The sequence below is a fragment of the Phaenicophaeus curvirostris genome, chromosome 1, assembly GCF_032191515.1.
Source record: "Phaenicophaeus curvirostris isolate KB17595 chromosome 1, BPBGC_Pcur_1.0, whole genome shotgun sequence".
In the NCBI taxonomy this organism is placed as follows: Eukaryota; Metazoa; Chordata; class Aves; order Cuculiformes; family Cuculidae; genus Phaenicophaeus; species Phaenicophaeus curvirostris.
Window position 1 is genome coordinate 157,996,083 of NC_091392.1, and position 17,733 is coordinate 158,013,815.

Consider the following 17,733-nt stretch of genomic DNA (forward strand, 5'->3'; position numbering starts at 1 on the left):
AGCCAAACTGGTCTCTGTTGGCTGTTCTAGGAAAAGAACTATTGCTTAACCTGTCGCAAGCTGGGGGAGGAGAGGAGGAAGGAATAATCCTGTTGTAGGTTTGCATGTCCTGTGTGTGTGAAAACAGAAGGATTTGACAACATCATTTACTAAAACTCCACATCTGTTCTCTAGTCCTCTGCAGATCTTTAAATTTGCTGACGACTCGCAGCATCTCTTAAGAAATAAGTTTCAAAAATGAGAAGGATGGATGGCTGAAAGGGTTTTGATGCTTTGTTTTGTTGGATGTTTTAAAGCAGTAGCTTATAAGGCAATAGGAACCCACTTTAGCAGAAGGACAAGCACCACTAAAAGCCAATTCTTCTTGGTCTCATCTGTATTAGTAAGAGACACTCTAGCACTGCCCTCCCACACTTGGCAGGCTGCCTTGCAGCTGTATTAAATGCATAACATTTCAGACATCAGTGGAAGATTCAGCGCCGCAGCTATACATATCTTATTGCTGCCAAGTTTTGTAAGTGACCAACAGATAAGTGCTTGCCCTGGAAGAATATATTCACAAGTTCCAAGAGAATGGCTCAGCCAGCTGACAGCTGATAGAATACATGCAATAGTATGCAATTCATCTGGTGATTCCCTGGCATACATGTGACATTCAGATGAAGTACAAAAAGTCATAAGAAAGTCCTTTAATGAGACTCATTTCTTCCTACAGCAAATAACTACAAATGTGTAACTTGCAGTCCCACTAATCAGGAGTACACTCTTTACCAAGAAAATCATTCTGACTGAAAAGGAATAAGGGGCTGGCAAAGAAAAAACATCCATTCTGGAATAGGTAGAATCACAATCCCTCTTTGGAGGGACATCTCTTCATATTAAAATTAATGATACAAATCTCAAATTTTGCATTAGAGACTCCCAAAACACAATTTTTATGAGGGACAGTCAAGTAGCCTGGGCAAGACAAAGATGCTGAGATACCACATTGAGGAGGTCTTTATCACGAGTAGATTGCATTGATGAGAAATCACACCACCAATGTACACATCTGTGTCACCCCTCAAGAAGCCAGAGTTAAAAAATGATCTGCCTGTTTTAGTGGCAGCAGAAAGTTAAAAGATTCTCCCAGTCAGAGCCTCTATTGGGTCCATAATGTTCTTGTAAAATAATTATTTTTTTAAAGCTCTTTATTTCATGAAATAAGACTTTGGCTGAAGTTGTTAACACCAACATAGCGTATCTCATTAATATCACTCAGCTAGACATTACCACCTGTCCAATAAGATACAGTACCTTAGTTTGGACATGCTTATTACTCTGTGACAAATACAAACGTACTGGTTTCGGCTGGGACAGAGCTAATTTATTTTGAAGTAGCTGGTATGGGGCTGTGTTTTGGATTTTTGCTGAAAACCGTGTTGATTACACAGGAATGTTTTAGTCACCGCTGGGAAGCTTACACAGAATCAAGACCTTTTCTGCCTCTCGCACAACCCCAGCAGTGAGCAGGCTGGGGGTGCACTAGAAGCTGGGAGGGGACACAGCTGGGACAGCTGATCCCAACTGACCAAAGGGATATTCCATACCGTGTGACATCATACTCAGAGTACAAAGCTGGAGAAGGAGAGGGGAAGAGGGGGACGTTTGGAGTGATGGCCTTTGTCTTTCCGTAACTGTTCTGTGTGATGGACCTGTGCTTTCCTGGAGACGACTGAACACCTGCCTGCCAATGGGAAGCAATGAATGAATTCCTTATTTTTGTTTTGCTGGCACATGCAGCTTTTGCTTTACCTATTAAACTGTCATTAACTAAACCTGCAAGTCTTCTCATTTTTACTGTTCTGATTCTCCCCTCTGTCCCACTGTGGGAGGGGTGTGCTGAGGGGGCAGAAAGGGATGAGCGGTTGTGCAGGGTTTAGCTGCTGACTGTGATTAAACCACAACAAACTAAAATAAGTTTAAAATCACAGTGGAGCTAAGCAAAACATAGATTAAGTCTTGTCCATGTCATGCTTTTACACGCTGTTATCTATGAAGTACCAACTTAAAATGCACTTGCTTGACTCACTGGTGACTCATTTCATACCAGCTTAGTAGATACCTTTCTGTTTTCAGGGAACAGCTGACTTCCTTATGGTCCCAGGGTAAGAAAAGAAAAAGGAAGGAAAAAAAAATCAGCACAATTAAGTCAGGGTAGGAGACTTCAAGACTAAAACCACACTTTTGCTAAAGGATTTAAGGACATACTTCCTTAGAGACAGGACATACACAAACAGACTGATTGTGAGAACAGCACTGGACTAAAAAGATAGGGTTTTTTCCTACCTGGACAGTACCTTACAGTTATTAGAAACTAACAGGACAGCACACACACCAAACCAAAGACAAAAAGCAAGTCAAACCCCCAAGTCTGAAGGTCTCTCAAACTGAAGCAGCTCTGTGTCAAGTAAGCATAAGGCAGAGGTCTTTCCAGCCCTTGGGTTGAAGTAAGAGTGCATCTTAATTTCCTATGAACTAAAAGACAAACCAGTCTCACTTCACACTGTAGAGTTCCAAGAAACGAGCATCATGAGAGTTAGCAGTTCGCTCCCAGCTCCCAGTTGCATTAGTTTCCTGATAGAATAAGATATCTGCATCTGTAGATGACTCTACCAACCCTTCCAGGAAGAAAGAAGAGAGAAGAGACTTTTTTCCTTTCACTCCTGATATCTTGCTTGGATTTGAAGCATCTCCCCCAACTTCCACTACTGGTATATTCAAAGGGAACATGTTTACTACCTGGATGCAAGCTAATGCTGTATTTTTGGAGTAGGATCTCTTTCTGTGCTAGTTCAACCTGTCTTGTCACAGATGAACAATGGCTTGTGCCTACTGGCTTGACCAACTATCCTCAGATTTCATCCTCAGTCTTAAATAATTTTTCCTGAAGATACAACACTTAATCTTATCTTTGCATGCCAATGCATTGAGCGTCTGCCAACCCATGCCTGACAATCCTCTCACATGTATATTTCAAAGTATCACATTTGACACAGGAACTACACATTTGGTAAATCTGTATGCAACTTGCCCTCCTTCGAAGGCAGAGCAATACCAGAGATGGTCTTTTGAGCATTCTTCACAAAGGAGCCTAATGAAAGTCAAAACAAACAAAAAAAAGCTATAGAAATCATCAGGAGATTTAGCCCAAACTGCCAGCCAGCAGGTAAGACACCAGGTTTTTATGCATCCAAAGCAGTAAGATGAAAGGAGATGAGAGTTGTTCTCATGCAAGTGACCCATGAAAAAATACAAAACAGTTAGATGCTGTACTCAAACACGTCTGTCTCTTCATTATTAAGCCTAATAAGGTCTAATGCTGCAGCTGCTAATGAATAAAAGCCATTCACAATACAGTTACAAGCTGAAGCAAGTTATGAGTGAAACAACAGACTAAGCCATACAAATAATCTGCACGCCATTAGAGAAATGCTGCATAAGCTGTTTAAGCCCATTAAAAATAACACCACTTACACAGCAAAATGACTTCCTTAGAACCTTTACACATTTCCATCTTATTTCTACTAACCTTTTCTACCTTAAAAAAAAGCAAGTTGATACAATTTCGTAATTCAGATAGCAAGGAAGGGCCTTTTAATAAATGAATGTTTTAAGGTTTACTTCAAACACATCACATGTTAAACAAAGTCTTTTTTAAAAATCAGACATGTATGATTTAACGCTATTCTGAAATCAAAATATTTGCAACTTGAATGTCTACTGTCAAATTACTTCCAGAATGACAAAGCTCACTGCTGTCATTAATCAGTCTTCCCACATGCACAGACTCTGGTATATCTTAAAGATGTCACGGTTTATTAATAAACCAAATGACTCATGTGCAGCCACACAAAAACTCAGTAACACCTAATGACAATGTTGGTGTCAAGTCAACGGGTTACACAGACTAGGAAACTGCAGTTACTAAAATATAAGGATGGTGGTTCTATTTCCAGAAAACTTAAATCTATCCTATTAAAAACTGGACAGACATATATTTCAAGATGTCGTGCATTTCTTTTTGGAAATTGTGTAAGCATGAATTAAGTAAAAGCTATTCAAATTATATTGTCCACATCAGACTTTAAAAAAGACTATTTAAAATTATTAGGCCACATCTTGCACTTGCTACAGCTACTAAACTACTTGAAGTAGTTTTATCAAGGTTATAACTACAAGGTTATAAAGATTAATAACAGAAACCACAGTGTTAAACAGGCAATAAGAAGCAAACAGAGCAAAAAAATCTCAAGCATGGGTAAAAACCATGCTGCTTTCTGCAACTTTCAGACAAATACAAAGAAGAAAAAAAGTTGATTGTCCTTCACCTCAGCCTGACTCACTTTAGAAGTTTCTAGCTCCTCCATCAGCCTGGCTAGTAACACTCGCCTAGACTGCTCTACTGAATATTTCAACAAGCTCATTAGCAACCCTCAAACTTTTAAAACCTTGTTAGTTTTACTGTCATCACATGATTCTCCTTTGTTGATTTTCTCTCTATGATCCAAAACAGCTGTTTAGGCCCTAAACCATACAGTAACACTTCACTCTCTGATAGTGATTGGTTATACAATGATTACCAGTAAAATGGAATTTAAATATAAAAATAAAGGCCATGACAAAAAACCCCTCCTAAATCTAAGGAACTGCAACACAGCAGAAATAACATGCAACATCATGCTAAGAACGGATCTTAAAAAAAACATACAAAGACGAAGCCGATATAAGTAACTAGCATACAAGGCAATATTTTGAAACTATATCCTTCAACTTAATACAAAACTTAGCAAATTAGAATGGTTTCTTATTATGTGCAGAAAATAAATATGCTCTAGGTGGACATTTGAGGAAAATACATTTTCATTAATTTTGATGCAACTTTTAATAATGTCTCAAACTACATTTATAATCTTTTACTATAATAGTATTACTACTGTGGACCTAAAGACCCTAAGAAACCCTGTGTTCTAGCAAGATAAACTGTACGTGGTAGGCTAGAAACGTTCTCACCCCAAAAATAAGAAGCAGCATTTTATTGCAAGTTTGAAAGACAATCAGATAGATAGAAATAAATTACACTCTTGAGAAGACATTCTCACTCAGGCTTCATTTAATCTTTGATTGCCTTCATGCAAAAGAGCAGACCAGCTTAAGATAAAGCCTTAATTACATTTAATAAGGCTTCAGATATAACCTCTTAACCTCTGGATTATAGTTTAAATAAGAAAAAACGTGTGCTAAATCAACTACTTCTACCCTAACCCTAAACTGTATTTCTCCACATAACAGCAGGTTTTCCCTTCAAAGAGAACTGGTTCTTGAGAGCCTTCTGCTCACAAGAAATTTTCACAGATTTTCAACACTGGCTTTGCAATGTCATCTTAAACTTCCTGAAATTCACTGGTGTTCTGACAAGAGCTCTGCATTAGGAGATATTTGCTCCAAAACAGCTAAACAGGCCAGACAGCAGGTACAGCCAAAAAGGCAGAGGTAAGAAATTGCAGCTCAAATACATGTTATAGCAGAGAAACAAACAGGTGACGCCATAAATCCACACCCTCACATTTGCTGCAAAAAACCCCACCCAAATAAAAGAAAAAACATGGAAGTGACACAGTGCCAGAGCCTTCTGGTCTTGGCTATCCAGCTTCTTTTCAAAGGAAGCAGATTCCTGCAGTCTTCATCTCCCTGCACAACTTCTCAGGGAGAAGCGAGATAATTTCTCCTAAAAAAAAAATCACCTTTCAGAGGAAGAACCACTGGCCAAATTAGCTTTTAGAACAAAGCATACGAAAATTATGTAATTTAAGAGTTCTCTGTATAAACTCAGACAAGTTTCATAAAATCACTTGTCACTTTTACTAGGACTGCAGTACCTTTCCCCCTCTTCAGAGAATCCTGCTTTCCACTCTTCAGGGGCAAAGCAGTAGCAACTGCTCCCCAGCCTCAGACAACATCTCAGAAAGCAACAGCCAGCGCCAGCTCTGACTACAAAGAGTGAGAGCTTCTGATGAAGTCCCTATTTGTTTTCTTGTCATTCGGACTTTTGATCTTATGGACTACATCAATCCAGTAAAACGAGCAGGAAGTCATTCTGACCCCTCGATTCTACACACTCTTCCATACTAACGTTCAGGTATTTATCCCAGGAAAAAAAAACTTACCTTGATCCACTATTTCCAGTTAAACCAAGCCTACAAAGCCATACAGGAAAATAAAAGAAATCCCAGTATCATGAAATGTTAGAGTTTTAAAAAAAACCCCAACTAATTGACAGATGTGGAACTTCAGCTGGAAATAGCAGACTGAGAATATTTTGTGTTTCAACTTGCTAGTCTGCACACAAGTCTGTAGGGCTAAATTAAAAAGAAATTATTGCTGGAACAATGCCACAGGAAACAAAAAAGAAGGAGGAAAAAGCAAAACCAAATAAAATAATTTTCACTGCAGCCTCCAAGTTAAGATAAGAATTATTATATTTTTTAAAAAAGTATTTCTTCCTTCACTCATGTAGCGCTATACATAGAATTTAAGGCCAGTAAAGATGTTAGGTTTTAAATTCAATGCAGTGAAAAAGTTATAGGAAGCATTCATTGTCCAGAGTTTAACAAATGTCTAATAACTATCTGTGTGAGGCTAACTTAAAAATGGCTAACAGTGTAAAAAAGCTTCCAATACTTAGAGGAAGCCATTTTATTTTTAATATCAAGCCATATTAAGGATTTATGAAATGCAATACTATGATGAAGGCTAATATATATATATACACACTCTAAGTTATTTTAAACATCTGTGGACAGTTCAGATTATTCTCTATTCTTTCTTGGAAGCTTATGTGTGTGTAGCCATGTGCATAAACATACACACATACATGTGTGCACAGACACATACACACGTGTGTATATGTACACATACAGATGCATACATAGGTACACACCCTTTTTTTTTTTCTTCGCTTGAGTTCAGCAAGAAATAATTTGAACAGCAAAGACAACAAAGCTTAGTGAGATTTCTAAAGGCTTTCTGTAACTGCAGTTGCACACTGTGGTTCGCCAGCAGGCACTATAAGCTTGTCAAAATCTGTTCAGTTATTTCAGCGTACCACACCCCTCGCATTCCAACTATCTAGACAGTGACAAGGCAATTAACAAGTAACCCCAAATTATTTAAAATAAATATTTAAATGCTTAACTAGTCCAATTCTGAAGCAAATGGTACACATTAGCTACTGCAATTCCACCCCCTCAAGCCTAAATGCAATATATCTGATGCACAAATGCGTCATTAACCTGGGGGTACAAAGAAGACAGTCTTGCTTTAAAGCCTGTTTTCTTCACATCAGGCAACACCTAAAAAAGCCTTTGAGAGCAAAGCAGGTTCAGAAAACAGTTATTATTCCCTTTAACCATTTTTTTATTATAGAATACCACATCCCTTTCAGTAACCTAAACAGAAATAGTTTCAGGGAAAAAAAGAAAAAAAATATACTGAAATCCATCTGAAAAAATAAACATTAAATCCTGTGTTACTGTTTTCCTAACAATGCATTCCTTAGTTTTTCCAAATAACAATCATCTGTTTCTCTTCAACTGAAGTGCCAAATACATTCCAAGAGTATCTTTAGAAAGATCAAATAGGATTGTTATAGAAGATTGCCTGCTCTTAATGGAGTGCATATTCTTCAGAACTATCAGTACAAATCCAAATGACATACTGAATGTGAATCCTAAGCTCAACCACTACAGCTGCATGCACACGTGTATTACATGCCACATACATGCACTAAGCAACCTACAATATCAGACCAAGGTATATTCATGTTTATATGTAGCAGATGTTATATAAACATGATACCCTCATTTTAGTTTAGCTTTCAATTAACAGATAAAATTATTAATGAAACAAGTTTGTATTTACCAGGGATGAATGAATCAATATTCCTGAATCTTCATTTGGCAGGCTGAATGCTGTGTATTCAAGGGCATTGTTTTCCCCTTGCTGTTTGCAAATATAACCACAGTTTCTTTCAAAAACTGTACGAATGCCTTTAAACAGAACCACGCTTGTAGTGCAACCCATTCCAAATCCGTGGAATTCTACATTTCTAGCAGCCCCGATTGCATTTGCAGAATGTCTTCTTCCTTTGCTCGACTCGAATAATTTTCCTGTGCTTTGCAGAAATACTTCCTTGTACAATCTTCATTATGTCCGACATTTAGTATGTTCCTCGACTAAAAACCATCAGCTGCTGAGATGTAATCCTATTTGCCTAAGCCAAGCACTGCCAAAAATCCAGCCGAAGATGACAAAAATCAGAGGGTGATGAAAAGCAAAGGATAACTCAACTCTAGGAGACAGAAGGCTTTCAGCATGTGCTATACTCCGCAGCAGAGATGAAAAGGCATTGCAGAGGGTCAGGGAAAGAGCTTCTGTATTTCAGAGATCCTTAGAACACAATCAAAGATGAAAGGAAACTGCAAAGATACTGCTGCAGTTTCTGCCGCCAGCCACAAAGAATCCTCATCTGCTGCAAGAAAGCATTCTCCCACAATGCTTAGCACAGAGTTTGTACTGGCAAACATTTCTTTGCTTGACCTACATGTGCTTTTTAGTGTTTAAAACAAAAAAACTCAAAATAAAAACCTCAAAGTATGAGGTGAAAAGTCCTAAATCATTGCTGCTATGGTGAAAAATAGTGTGTTATGTAAGTGTATTTCAATCAAATCTATGTTACCAGCATGCTCTTATCAGTTCAGGAAAACCACAAGGGAGCTGAAGGCTGTCTTCACTTTTCCCTTTCTTTCTCACGTGCTATCAGCCAATTCCCACCTGCCAGAAACTGACTTTCTCTAGTCCTTGACTGCAAAAAGTCAATAGTCTAAAGAAAAGGGAAAAAAACCCACAGCAGAGTATCTAGTTCAGATTAAGATCCACATCTAAAACAAAAATACAGAATGAAATTTAAAGTATGTAAGTTTCTCAGCTTTCTGGTGAATCACACCTGTATTGATTGAATTTATCACAGCAGGAATCTACTCTACATACTGAACTGTATCTGTCACACAAGCGTGTAAATATCTTGACCTGATATCTTTACCTGACACCGAGATGTAGTGTTACACTTCTAAAATACTTTTAAAGGCAAGGAATTTATAAAAAGTAACCATCCCAATCCACACTATATCATCAACCATGCTATAGGAGACTGCCCACTAGCTTTATATTTCCGCTAATCCACAAGCACCGAGACCTATTTGCTTATTTACTTACTGAATTGTAAAAATGGATAAGAGTGAACTCAGAAACTCAAAATTGTTGCAATAGAATTGAAATACGATAAATTAAAAGGACTTAAGTGAAGCATGAAGGGAGGGAATAAACAGATTAATGATGTCAGCTACAGATTTGTCCCCATGGAAATTAACTTATCTCAAGGAAATACTGGCATGTTATAATGAGACATTCAGAAGAAATGTTCAAGATTTATTAGCATTTTTTCCCTAACATCTGGTTAGTTAATGTATCTCAGTATGCTTCTCATTACACTTCTAACCTAACTACACCATAACATGCAGATACATTGATTTTTTTAAATAAAAAAAACCCCAAATCAATATTTGACAGCGATCCAAGTAGTTCCTGCCAGTCTCGTATTCTCAAAGGCAGCAGTTCGCACAATCCCCATATTGTAAGAAATACAGATTGCTTCAAGGAAATTCTGTCAACAATAGCTTTGTGTGAGGGAAGAATCAAGAAGATAATGATGAAGAACATGTATAAATTCTACTCCAAAGGGCAAAGATACTTTGCCCTTCATACTTAGTACAAAACCACAAACCTTGAACAGCAATGTCTCTGTTCCTTCTTCAGTGTCTCTACCTATCCTACCCTCTTCAAATACAGGAAGCTGGACAGTGAGGGAAATATTCTGCTACACTCACTGGATAAAGATATCCTTGGAAATATGAAGGTACACAGTCATGGAAATGACCATGGAAGGCACCTACAAAAAAAAAAAACATTCAAGTTAAGTGTTTCTAGTGCAGAATTCTACTTCATTCCCATCTGAAATGTAGGAACACAGAGACGTGACAAAGTTCACGTTCCGAACATGGTATCAAAAGTTGAGACCATTAAAAAAAAAGCAAAGCACTGTTCAGAGGGTTTTCCATTCAATTTCAGAGACGGTATAATAGGAAATGCAAACAGCAAGATGTGGAAAAAGTAGCTCATGCCCTAAGAGAGTACGATAAAGTCAGTTTACAACAAATTATCATGGACTACACAGTTCCTTCAAATGCCTAGAAAATTATCTCACTTTTAAGGAACTACGTAGGATGTGGAGAAACACTAAGACAAAAAATTTCATTTGGAAAGACAAGCAGATGACAGAATTGTAGACTAATTCAGGCTGGAACTGACTCTGGGAGGTGTTATAATTTGAAACCAATTAAGAGCAAACTTAATTCTAATTATATATTGAATAAATTTAGGATCATACTTCTTCACTAATTTAGAAAGGGAAACTGAAACTGACTTGGATCAACATTGTGATAACAACAATGACATAAGAAGCATTCCAAACAGAGCTTCAAAGAGAGATAAATATGGGGACCTGAGAGGTGGGAAAAAATGACATGGAGGAGGAGCTTGAGCAGATGCTTAAATATTTATATTATGAGAAATCTGAATAGTATGCAATGTAAAGCAGTCTGCCAACAAGCAGACTTCCCCCCAGCCCCCCAAGACATTAACTTGGTGCAAAGTGGAAGTTTCCAGGTTGACTAAGCAGATTTCCTGCAACTGTTACGAGCAACCACACTGCACAAGCACCGAACATCCAGAGAGAAAAGTAATACAATATAATATTATCCATTACAGTATTACATCTCAAAGTGAAACAGGAGGCCGGAAAACTTCTTGCTAAGGTCTGACAGAACTTTCCTACCAACTGAAGAGAGCTAAAGGACAGCCTATTGTAGACAGAAGTTTTAATCCAATAGTAAAAGAACAGAACTAAAAAAAACAACATATGAATAAGCCTGGACTGTACATGATATGAAGAGCCAGCTAGACATTGCAAGCTTTTACTTGAGCCTGGGTTATGGAAAAAGGTCTCTTCTGTAAGAAAGAATTGAGGAGAGGAAAGGAAGGTTTTTAAGACGAGACCACTAATGTCTGTCTTCTCTTGGTTTATGATAAAAAGTCTGCCCCAGAAAGCACGCAGACTTGAAAAGAGCTATTTGAATTAGTGCAAACACTACATCCCTAAGCCAAACTGCCTGTTTATATGGGGAGCAACAAGCTGTTCCTTGCTGTATGCTATATTGAATCCATATCGACGACTGCACCATGAGATTCCCAAAGACGAAAAGATTAATTAGCCATGTTAGCTCTAAGTTGTTCACTATCATATCTTTATGAGATGTGCTCTCTTGGACAAGTAATAGCGAAGCTCTAGTTCCCCTCCAAAATTTGTTGGCAACAGTTTAACGGTTAGACAATTACTTTAAGTGTCTAACCACCATCCCTCCTACAATTACAGTAGGTGTCTAATAATCACTTTTTACTTGGGAACAGGAGGACTCCAAATCAACATGTTAAGCAATCCTCTGGCAATCAAATGAGTTCCAGCAAGCATAATCACATAGGTACAAAGTAAACATGCCTGCTAGACACCAGACAGCTCTAACCAACGTTTACAAGTTTCAGTTTGACAGTGGTTAACGCTTACAAAGGTAGAAGTCTTCAGGGAATGATTACCTGGGTTGCTATAAAATCTTCAGGGGATCCTATATAATTCTTATTAGCAAACTATTAATTTATTAGAGGCACCCAGGTAGAAACTGAACAGTTGAAAGAGTACAGATTAAACTCAGAAGACCTTCCAACTGAATATATTATTAGAAAGAACAGGACATTTTGTCTTCAGACATGGCATCGCTACAGCAAAGCATTTCACAATGACACAGACACATATCCACACAAGAACACAGTTCAGGCAGGATTCAAGCATCTAAGTCCCAGCATAAGAAAAAATATGTTTAATTGCTTATAAATGTTAGAAGCAGGTGCTTACATTTTTATCTACAAAGTTGGCCTTGGTATTTAACACGCCCAGACTGATGACATCTTGACAGGAGTGAACATCTGGTTCCTTCAAGATCTTAACATATCGCAAGTGCATTCAGCTTTTCATAAAATATGACAGTATCCGTAGCTGGAGAACTACCTTCCATCTGGCAGCAGCCTGTATATCTGCTCAGAATGCTAAAGATGCCGGCCTGAAGCCTCCTCAGCCCAAAGACATTAAAACTAACATCAGTTATCACTCTTTAGGATACCTTAACAACCAGCTGACAGCATATCAAATCCAACATACTCACTTCTGCCTGATAAAGCTATACTGCAGAAAACCCCCAAAGATCCAATGGCCCTGCAAGAGGGAAGCGTATATACAACAGTTGATGCTAGGAATGTTTCTAGAGGAGAGAAAGAAGGAAATTCAGGTGCTGGTTCCTGTTGTAAGGACTGTTTCTGTAGTGACTGCTTCATGCAAATCTCAGAGGAGAGCTTTGTCAGATAATTCTTTTCAAGAACTCATGTTTGGAAAGAATGAACTGTGCTAAAAGTTGCTTTGTGGCCACAACAGTGAGTTCTACTGTCTTTAGACTAAAACTCCTAAGCATCTCATCTGTCAAAACTAGTGCAGAGTTTGTGCTTAGATATGGATTGTTCTTAGTAACGCTCATATCTGCAATCCAGAATGGCAAAGAGGAGGAACTGCAAGCTGGTCAGATTCACTCCATTCCCTGGCAAAATTATGATGCAAACCTTCCTGGGAGCCATTTCCAGATATATAAAGAATAAGAGGGTAGTTCTAAGTAGACAACGTGAACTTAGCAAGGACAAATTATGTCTGACCAACCCATCTGCCTTCTGTGATGAGATGGCTGGCTCTGCAGACACTGAGATAGCAATGGACATTGAGTAACATTGGTAAAGCAAGGCTTCCGGCACAGTTTCCCACAGCATCCTTGCAGCCAAACTAGGCAGATGTGGTGTGAATGACTGGATATGGATGAGGTCCTGGTGGACCATAAGTTGAACAGGCTAAGCAGGCTTCCAAGCACAAGATATTGAAATGCTAGACTGAGGCCAGTCGGAGAATTGTCATGATGGTTTAGGGACGGCAGGATATGATCCACAACAAGAAACTGAGACATTGGATAGTTCAGCCTTAAATGAAGGCTAAAATGAGATCTTATTGCTGTCTGAAACAATCTAACCAGAAGGCAGAAAGAGGATTGAGTTAGACTCATGTTGAAAGTACAGTCAGAGGACAAGAGGCAACAGAGACAGAATACTCAATTGGCATAAAAAATTTTTTAACCATAAAGTCATCAACAAATGGAGCTAAAGTATTTCCATCTTCAGAGGTATTAAAACCAGAATGGCATAGTCTCTGAGCAATCTGCTCTAACCAGACCTGCTTTGAGCAAGGGACTTTTCTAGGTGACTTCCAGAGATTTTCCTTTCGACCTATAAGTTTCCATGATTCTGTGGTATTACATTAGGTAGCCACAGTAACTACTGAGACAGAGAAAGAGAAGAGATCCAAGAGAATTCCATCCTTCAGGAGAAAAGCAGTATGATTACTCCAGGAGGAAGTCTTAGGAATAGCAGGCTTGGATTCCCCTGCAATTTTGACCCAGAATCTGTACAGTATGCAAGACTTTAAGATGATATTTGCATTGAACAGAAAAAAACCCTACTGGGGCATTAGAAACACTAATTATACCACCAGGCTGAAGACAAGAGGCAGTTTATCATTCGTATGAGAAATCTCCAATGGCAAAGATCATACCAAAGTAAAAAATAACGCTTATGAAAACTGGAGCAAGACTTAGTTCTGTCCTCTCTGGTCAAGGAAGCTGTCATAGCTGGCTAATACTACACGTATCTTGTAATCAACAAACAAGAGAATATTTGTGCCTATCATGCTTTTTACACATTTAGAAAAGTGGGAAGGAGGTATAAACTATATAACCCAATAAATGCTATTCCAAGTCTTGCATACACAATATTACATACATGCTGATGGAGAGATGCACACAAATTAAAAACGCGGCTAGTTACAAAATGCTAAATATCTTAACTAATAGTTTTAGATCACATAGTTGAGAGCTGCAGAAAGGTCAGTCTTCTCACAAGGCTATTCTTACGTGAGTAACAACACATTTTCATCCACCGATGAGCAGTGGGAGCTGTCAGTAAAGCATTTGCCTAAGTTCAAACTTAACTCAAGTATACCTTGAGAACAGACAAACCAAGAATAACCCAAAGAACTTTCTAAAGCTGTACAAGTCAATCTAAACTAAAAAAAAAAAAAGAGAACACATTGTTAAGCCTCTGGCACAAAACATCTAGCCCTTTTAACTGTTTCATATTTCAAGACAGAACATAGAATTTCTGATAATGAAACATACTCGCTGAACTCCATCTAGTGGTCACATAACTTACAGCTTTCTCGAGTTGAAGTGATTATTCTAGGCTCTTAAATAACTGATAACCACAACAGAACTCTATTACTATTAGACCACTACAGAATATGCCACTAGTTGTAGGATATTATTTTCAGAAACACTAATGAAGCCATGCCAGAATAAATAACGATCAACAGAACAGTAGACTAGGAAGAAGAGAAAAAAAATATTAAACCCCCTGTTTTTAGCAACCTTTCTGTGTTCAATAGAGAGTAGCAGAAACTTCAGGGCTCATACAATCCTTTTATACTTTTAATTCCTCTGCAGAGGTTATTCGGATTCAGGTTTTTCTCCTTCCCTTTGTTCCTAGCTCAGTCAGGAACAAGCTCCAACTTCCCCTCCAGCAGACCATTAGCTGCCAAAATATTATGCTGGAAGTCTTGTCCCTAGAACTTTACCAGCAAGACTGCATACAGCAGGAATTTTTTTCCCCCTATTAGAAACCTCATAAAGTATGTGAGGAAAAGCTTACTGGATTATGCTGTACACTCTGGGAAGAAATTAACCTGTAACATTACTGGTCCACCTAAGACCATAGAAAATACCAGACAAGTAACTACAAGGTGATAACAAGCCTGGCAAGTGAGAATCCCAAGACAATTTCTGAAGGAAACTGGAATAGCATGCTTCAAATAATTATGACGTGTATCATCTCTTCATTAACCTGAATGCTCTTTTTAAACGCACTGACGTTTCAGGTCCAACATGAATTTAAAATCCCTCTTGGACTAGCAAACAGTAAGAGTGAAACTTCCTTGAACATTCTTAAAAGCAAGCATGCTACTATGATTTTCAGCTAAACTACCCACTAAGTCAGATGACATTATGCTGCATGGGTATTACTGACAGTGCAACTGGGTTACAAATCTGCCTGGCAGAAAGAGGTCTGAAATATCACTTGCCATCATCATTGTTGTGAGGCAAGTGAGGCACAGGCTAGATGAGGTGACTTTCAGTCTTAATTTCACAAAGCTTCAATTCAGAATTATTCTGCAGCCTGGCTGTAGTCACTTACAACCATGCCTACAAACGAGCCTAGAAAGGCAAGCAGATTCTGCTCTGCCAGCATCAGCACCCCAGTGAAGAACACTGCTTCTTCTGAAACCAAAGGTTATAAGGACCATTACACAACATTAAAGAATACAGAGCATGTAATAGCATTGGCAATGCCATCAAATTGGAAAATGGGCAAGTATCTTTTCAACACCTCAAAACCAAAGCCTCTTTTCTCTATGTTAATATCCACAACGCTAGCAAGCATTTCCATTTAACTTCTGATTTCTACCCAAACCTGCTAAAATGAGATCTTACTAGGCTGTGCCTCTCCCACTCAAAACATCCAATTCCTTCTGTGGAGCTTCTATTTTCCTTCTTTGTGTGTGTTTCAGTACTCCCTTCAATATATGAAGGGCAGTTGTGCCTCGGGTAACCAATACGGTAGCAAACTCTTATCTCTTTATGTCAAAACATTGTCCAAAGGCAGTGGAGGCTCTGGACTTGCAAGCTGAAACCACATTCTCTACAAACTCACATATACTGAAGGCTCCTGAAATCAAACATATTACAATTTTTGTGTTCTCACGAGTGATAAGTATTACACACTGCACTGATATAACCAGATATTTAAATGTTTTCTCTACTTAAAATTACTCAAGTAATATCCATTTTGAGTATAATGCATAGTCACTCTGGGGATTACGTAAAAACATAAACCCTATCCTACCTCTGAATTCCCCAAATTCATCTTCCTTCCCATCCACAGAGTACCTGCTAGTACTAAAAGCAGTTCAGTCTGTGCCTCAAATTTCCAAACCTAGATCAGTATCTGTCAACACGCTCTCTTTTTTTAATTCAATATCTACATCAGAGTATCAAAAAGCACTCAGAAGCACAGAAAGCAGCAGCTAAGGATTCTTTATTTACACACATGGATCTATATTACAGGCTTCCCTGTATTCTAGCAGCTCTGGATCAGCATTAGCCCTCACCTTTGGGGGTTTGGAGTTGTTTTCACATGTTCTGTTTGAGTTTGGAGAAGGGCTGTGTTTCAAAGAGTATTTTGGTACTTAGCTAATTTAGTGAGGTCACTTGATATTCCCACTGGTGAAGAACTATTTTGCTTAGTAGAAGAAACTGCAAAAAGGAGTTGAAATCAACTTGTAACTGTAAACCAAACTGTAACATTGTTTACAAATAAATTAATTTATCACTGAAAATTCCAAACATGTTTAGGAGTGAGGTATCATTTTGATAAGTGAATACTCTTGTTGATTTTAGTGCCCCATAATTTTTAATTTCTAGTATTATTTCCTAGAATCATTACTAGAAGAAACTTTTCCAGAGTACTACAATACTAATTAGGAGAAAAAAAGCCAGTCTAGCCAGTCTAAACAATGTCTCCTTGATTTGCTAAGAATTATAAAGTTGACATTTCTTCCAGAACTACTAGGATTGACAACACTGTGTGTAACGAAGCCTACCTTACATTTAACCCTTCGACAGAAACCCTGTGAATCAGAATTTTCAGACAGTGTTCAGCCTTAACCGATTTATTTCTTCCTTCCTCTTAATTGTCTGAAGATCTAAAAGAGATCCAGAACTTTCACGTTCTTTTTTAACACAACAGTTCTAGGGGCTGAATAACAAATTTCCTTATTAAGCTACCTGGCATCCTTTCCTTCAGCTGGTAAGCAGAAAGAAATTCTAGCTTGCCATCTAATACAAATGGGCCCCTAACCAAAGCTTGGCCTGGGCCCAAAGGCTTAAAACCATAGTTCCAGATAAGGCCTCGATTTACACAGACATCCCCAAGTACTCCAGTCTCAATCAGCCTGCAATGTGCTTGCTTCCTCAGCACACAGAGCTAAGATTAATTTGTTCTTAAAAAGCAAACTAACACCTCAAAACACGTACATAGAAGAGTCCAGTTCTGGGCTCCCTAGCGTAAGAGAGCCATGGACTTACTGGACAGAGTCCAGCAAAGGGTGACAAGAATGGTGAAGGGTCTGGCACATCTTATAGACTTATAGAATCATTAGGTTGGAAAAGACCCACTGGATCATCAAGTCCAACCATTCCCATCAATCACTAAATCTCTCCTATAAGGAGAGGTTAAAAGAGCTGGGACTGTTCAGCCTAGAAAAGA

At 38.3% G+C, this 17,733-nt stretch overlaps 1 protein-coding gene across 10 annotated transcripts in view; it reads right to left on the bottom strand.

The window, feature by feature from the left end:
• Positions 1-17,733, bottom strand: part of DOCK9 (dedicator of cytokinesis 9) — a 120,597-nt gene that overhangs the window by 94,710 nt on the left and 8,154 nt on the right. For 3 of the 10 annotated variants that reach the window (XM_069878729.1, XM_069878720.1, XM_069878691.1), the window contains exon 1: positions 7,960-8,555. The exons of 4 other annotated variants lie outside the window; for them this stretch is intronic. In XM_069878729.1, coding sequence (XP_069734830.1) covers positions 7,960-8,121 — 162 coding nt within the window. In that variant the 5' untranslated portion in view covers positions 8,122-8,555. Of the gene's footprint in view, positions 1-7,959; positions 8,556-17,733 lie in introns of those variants that run through there. 3 more of the 10 variants (XM_069878775.1, XM_069878765.1, XM_069878737.1) reach the window with 1 other exon arrangement.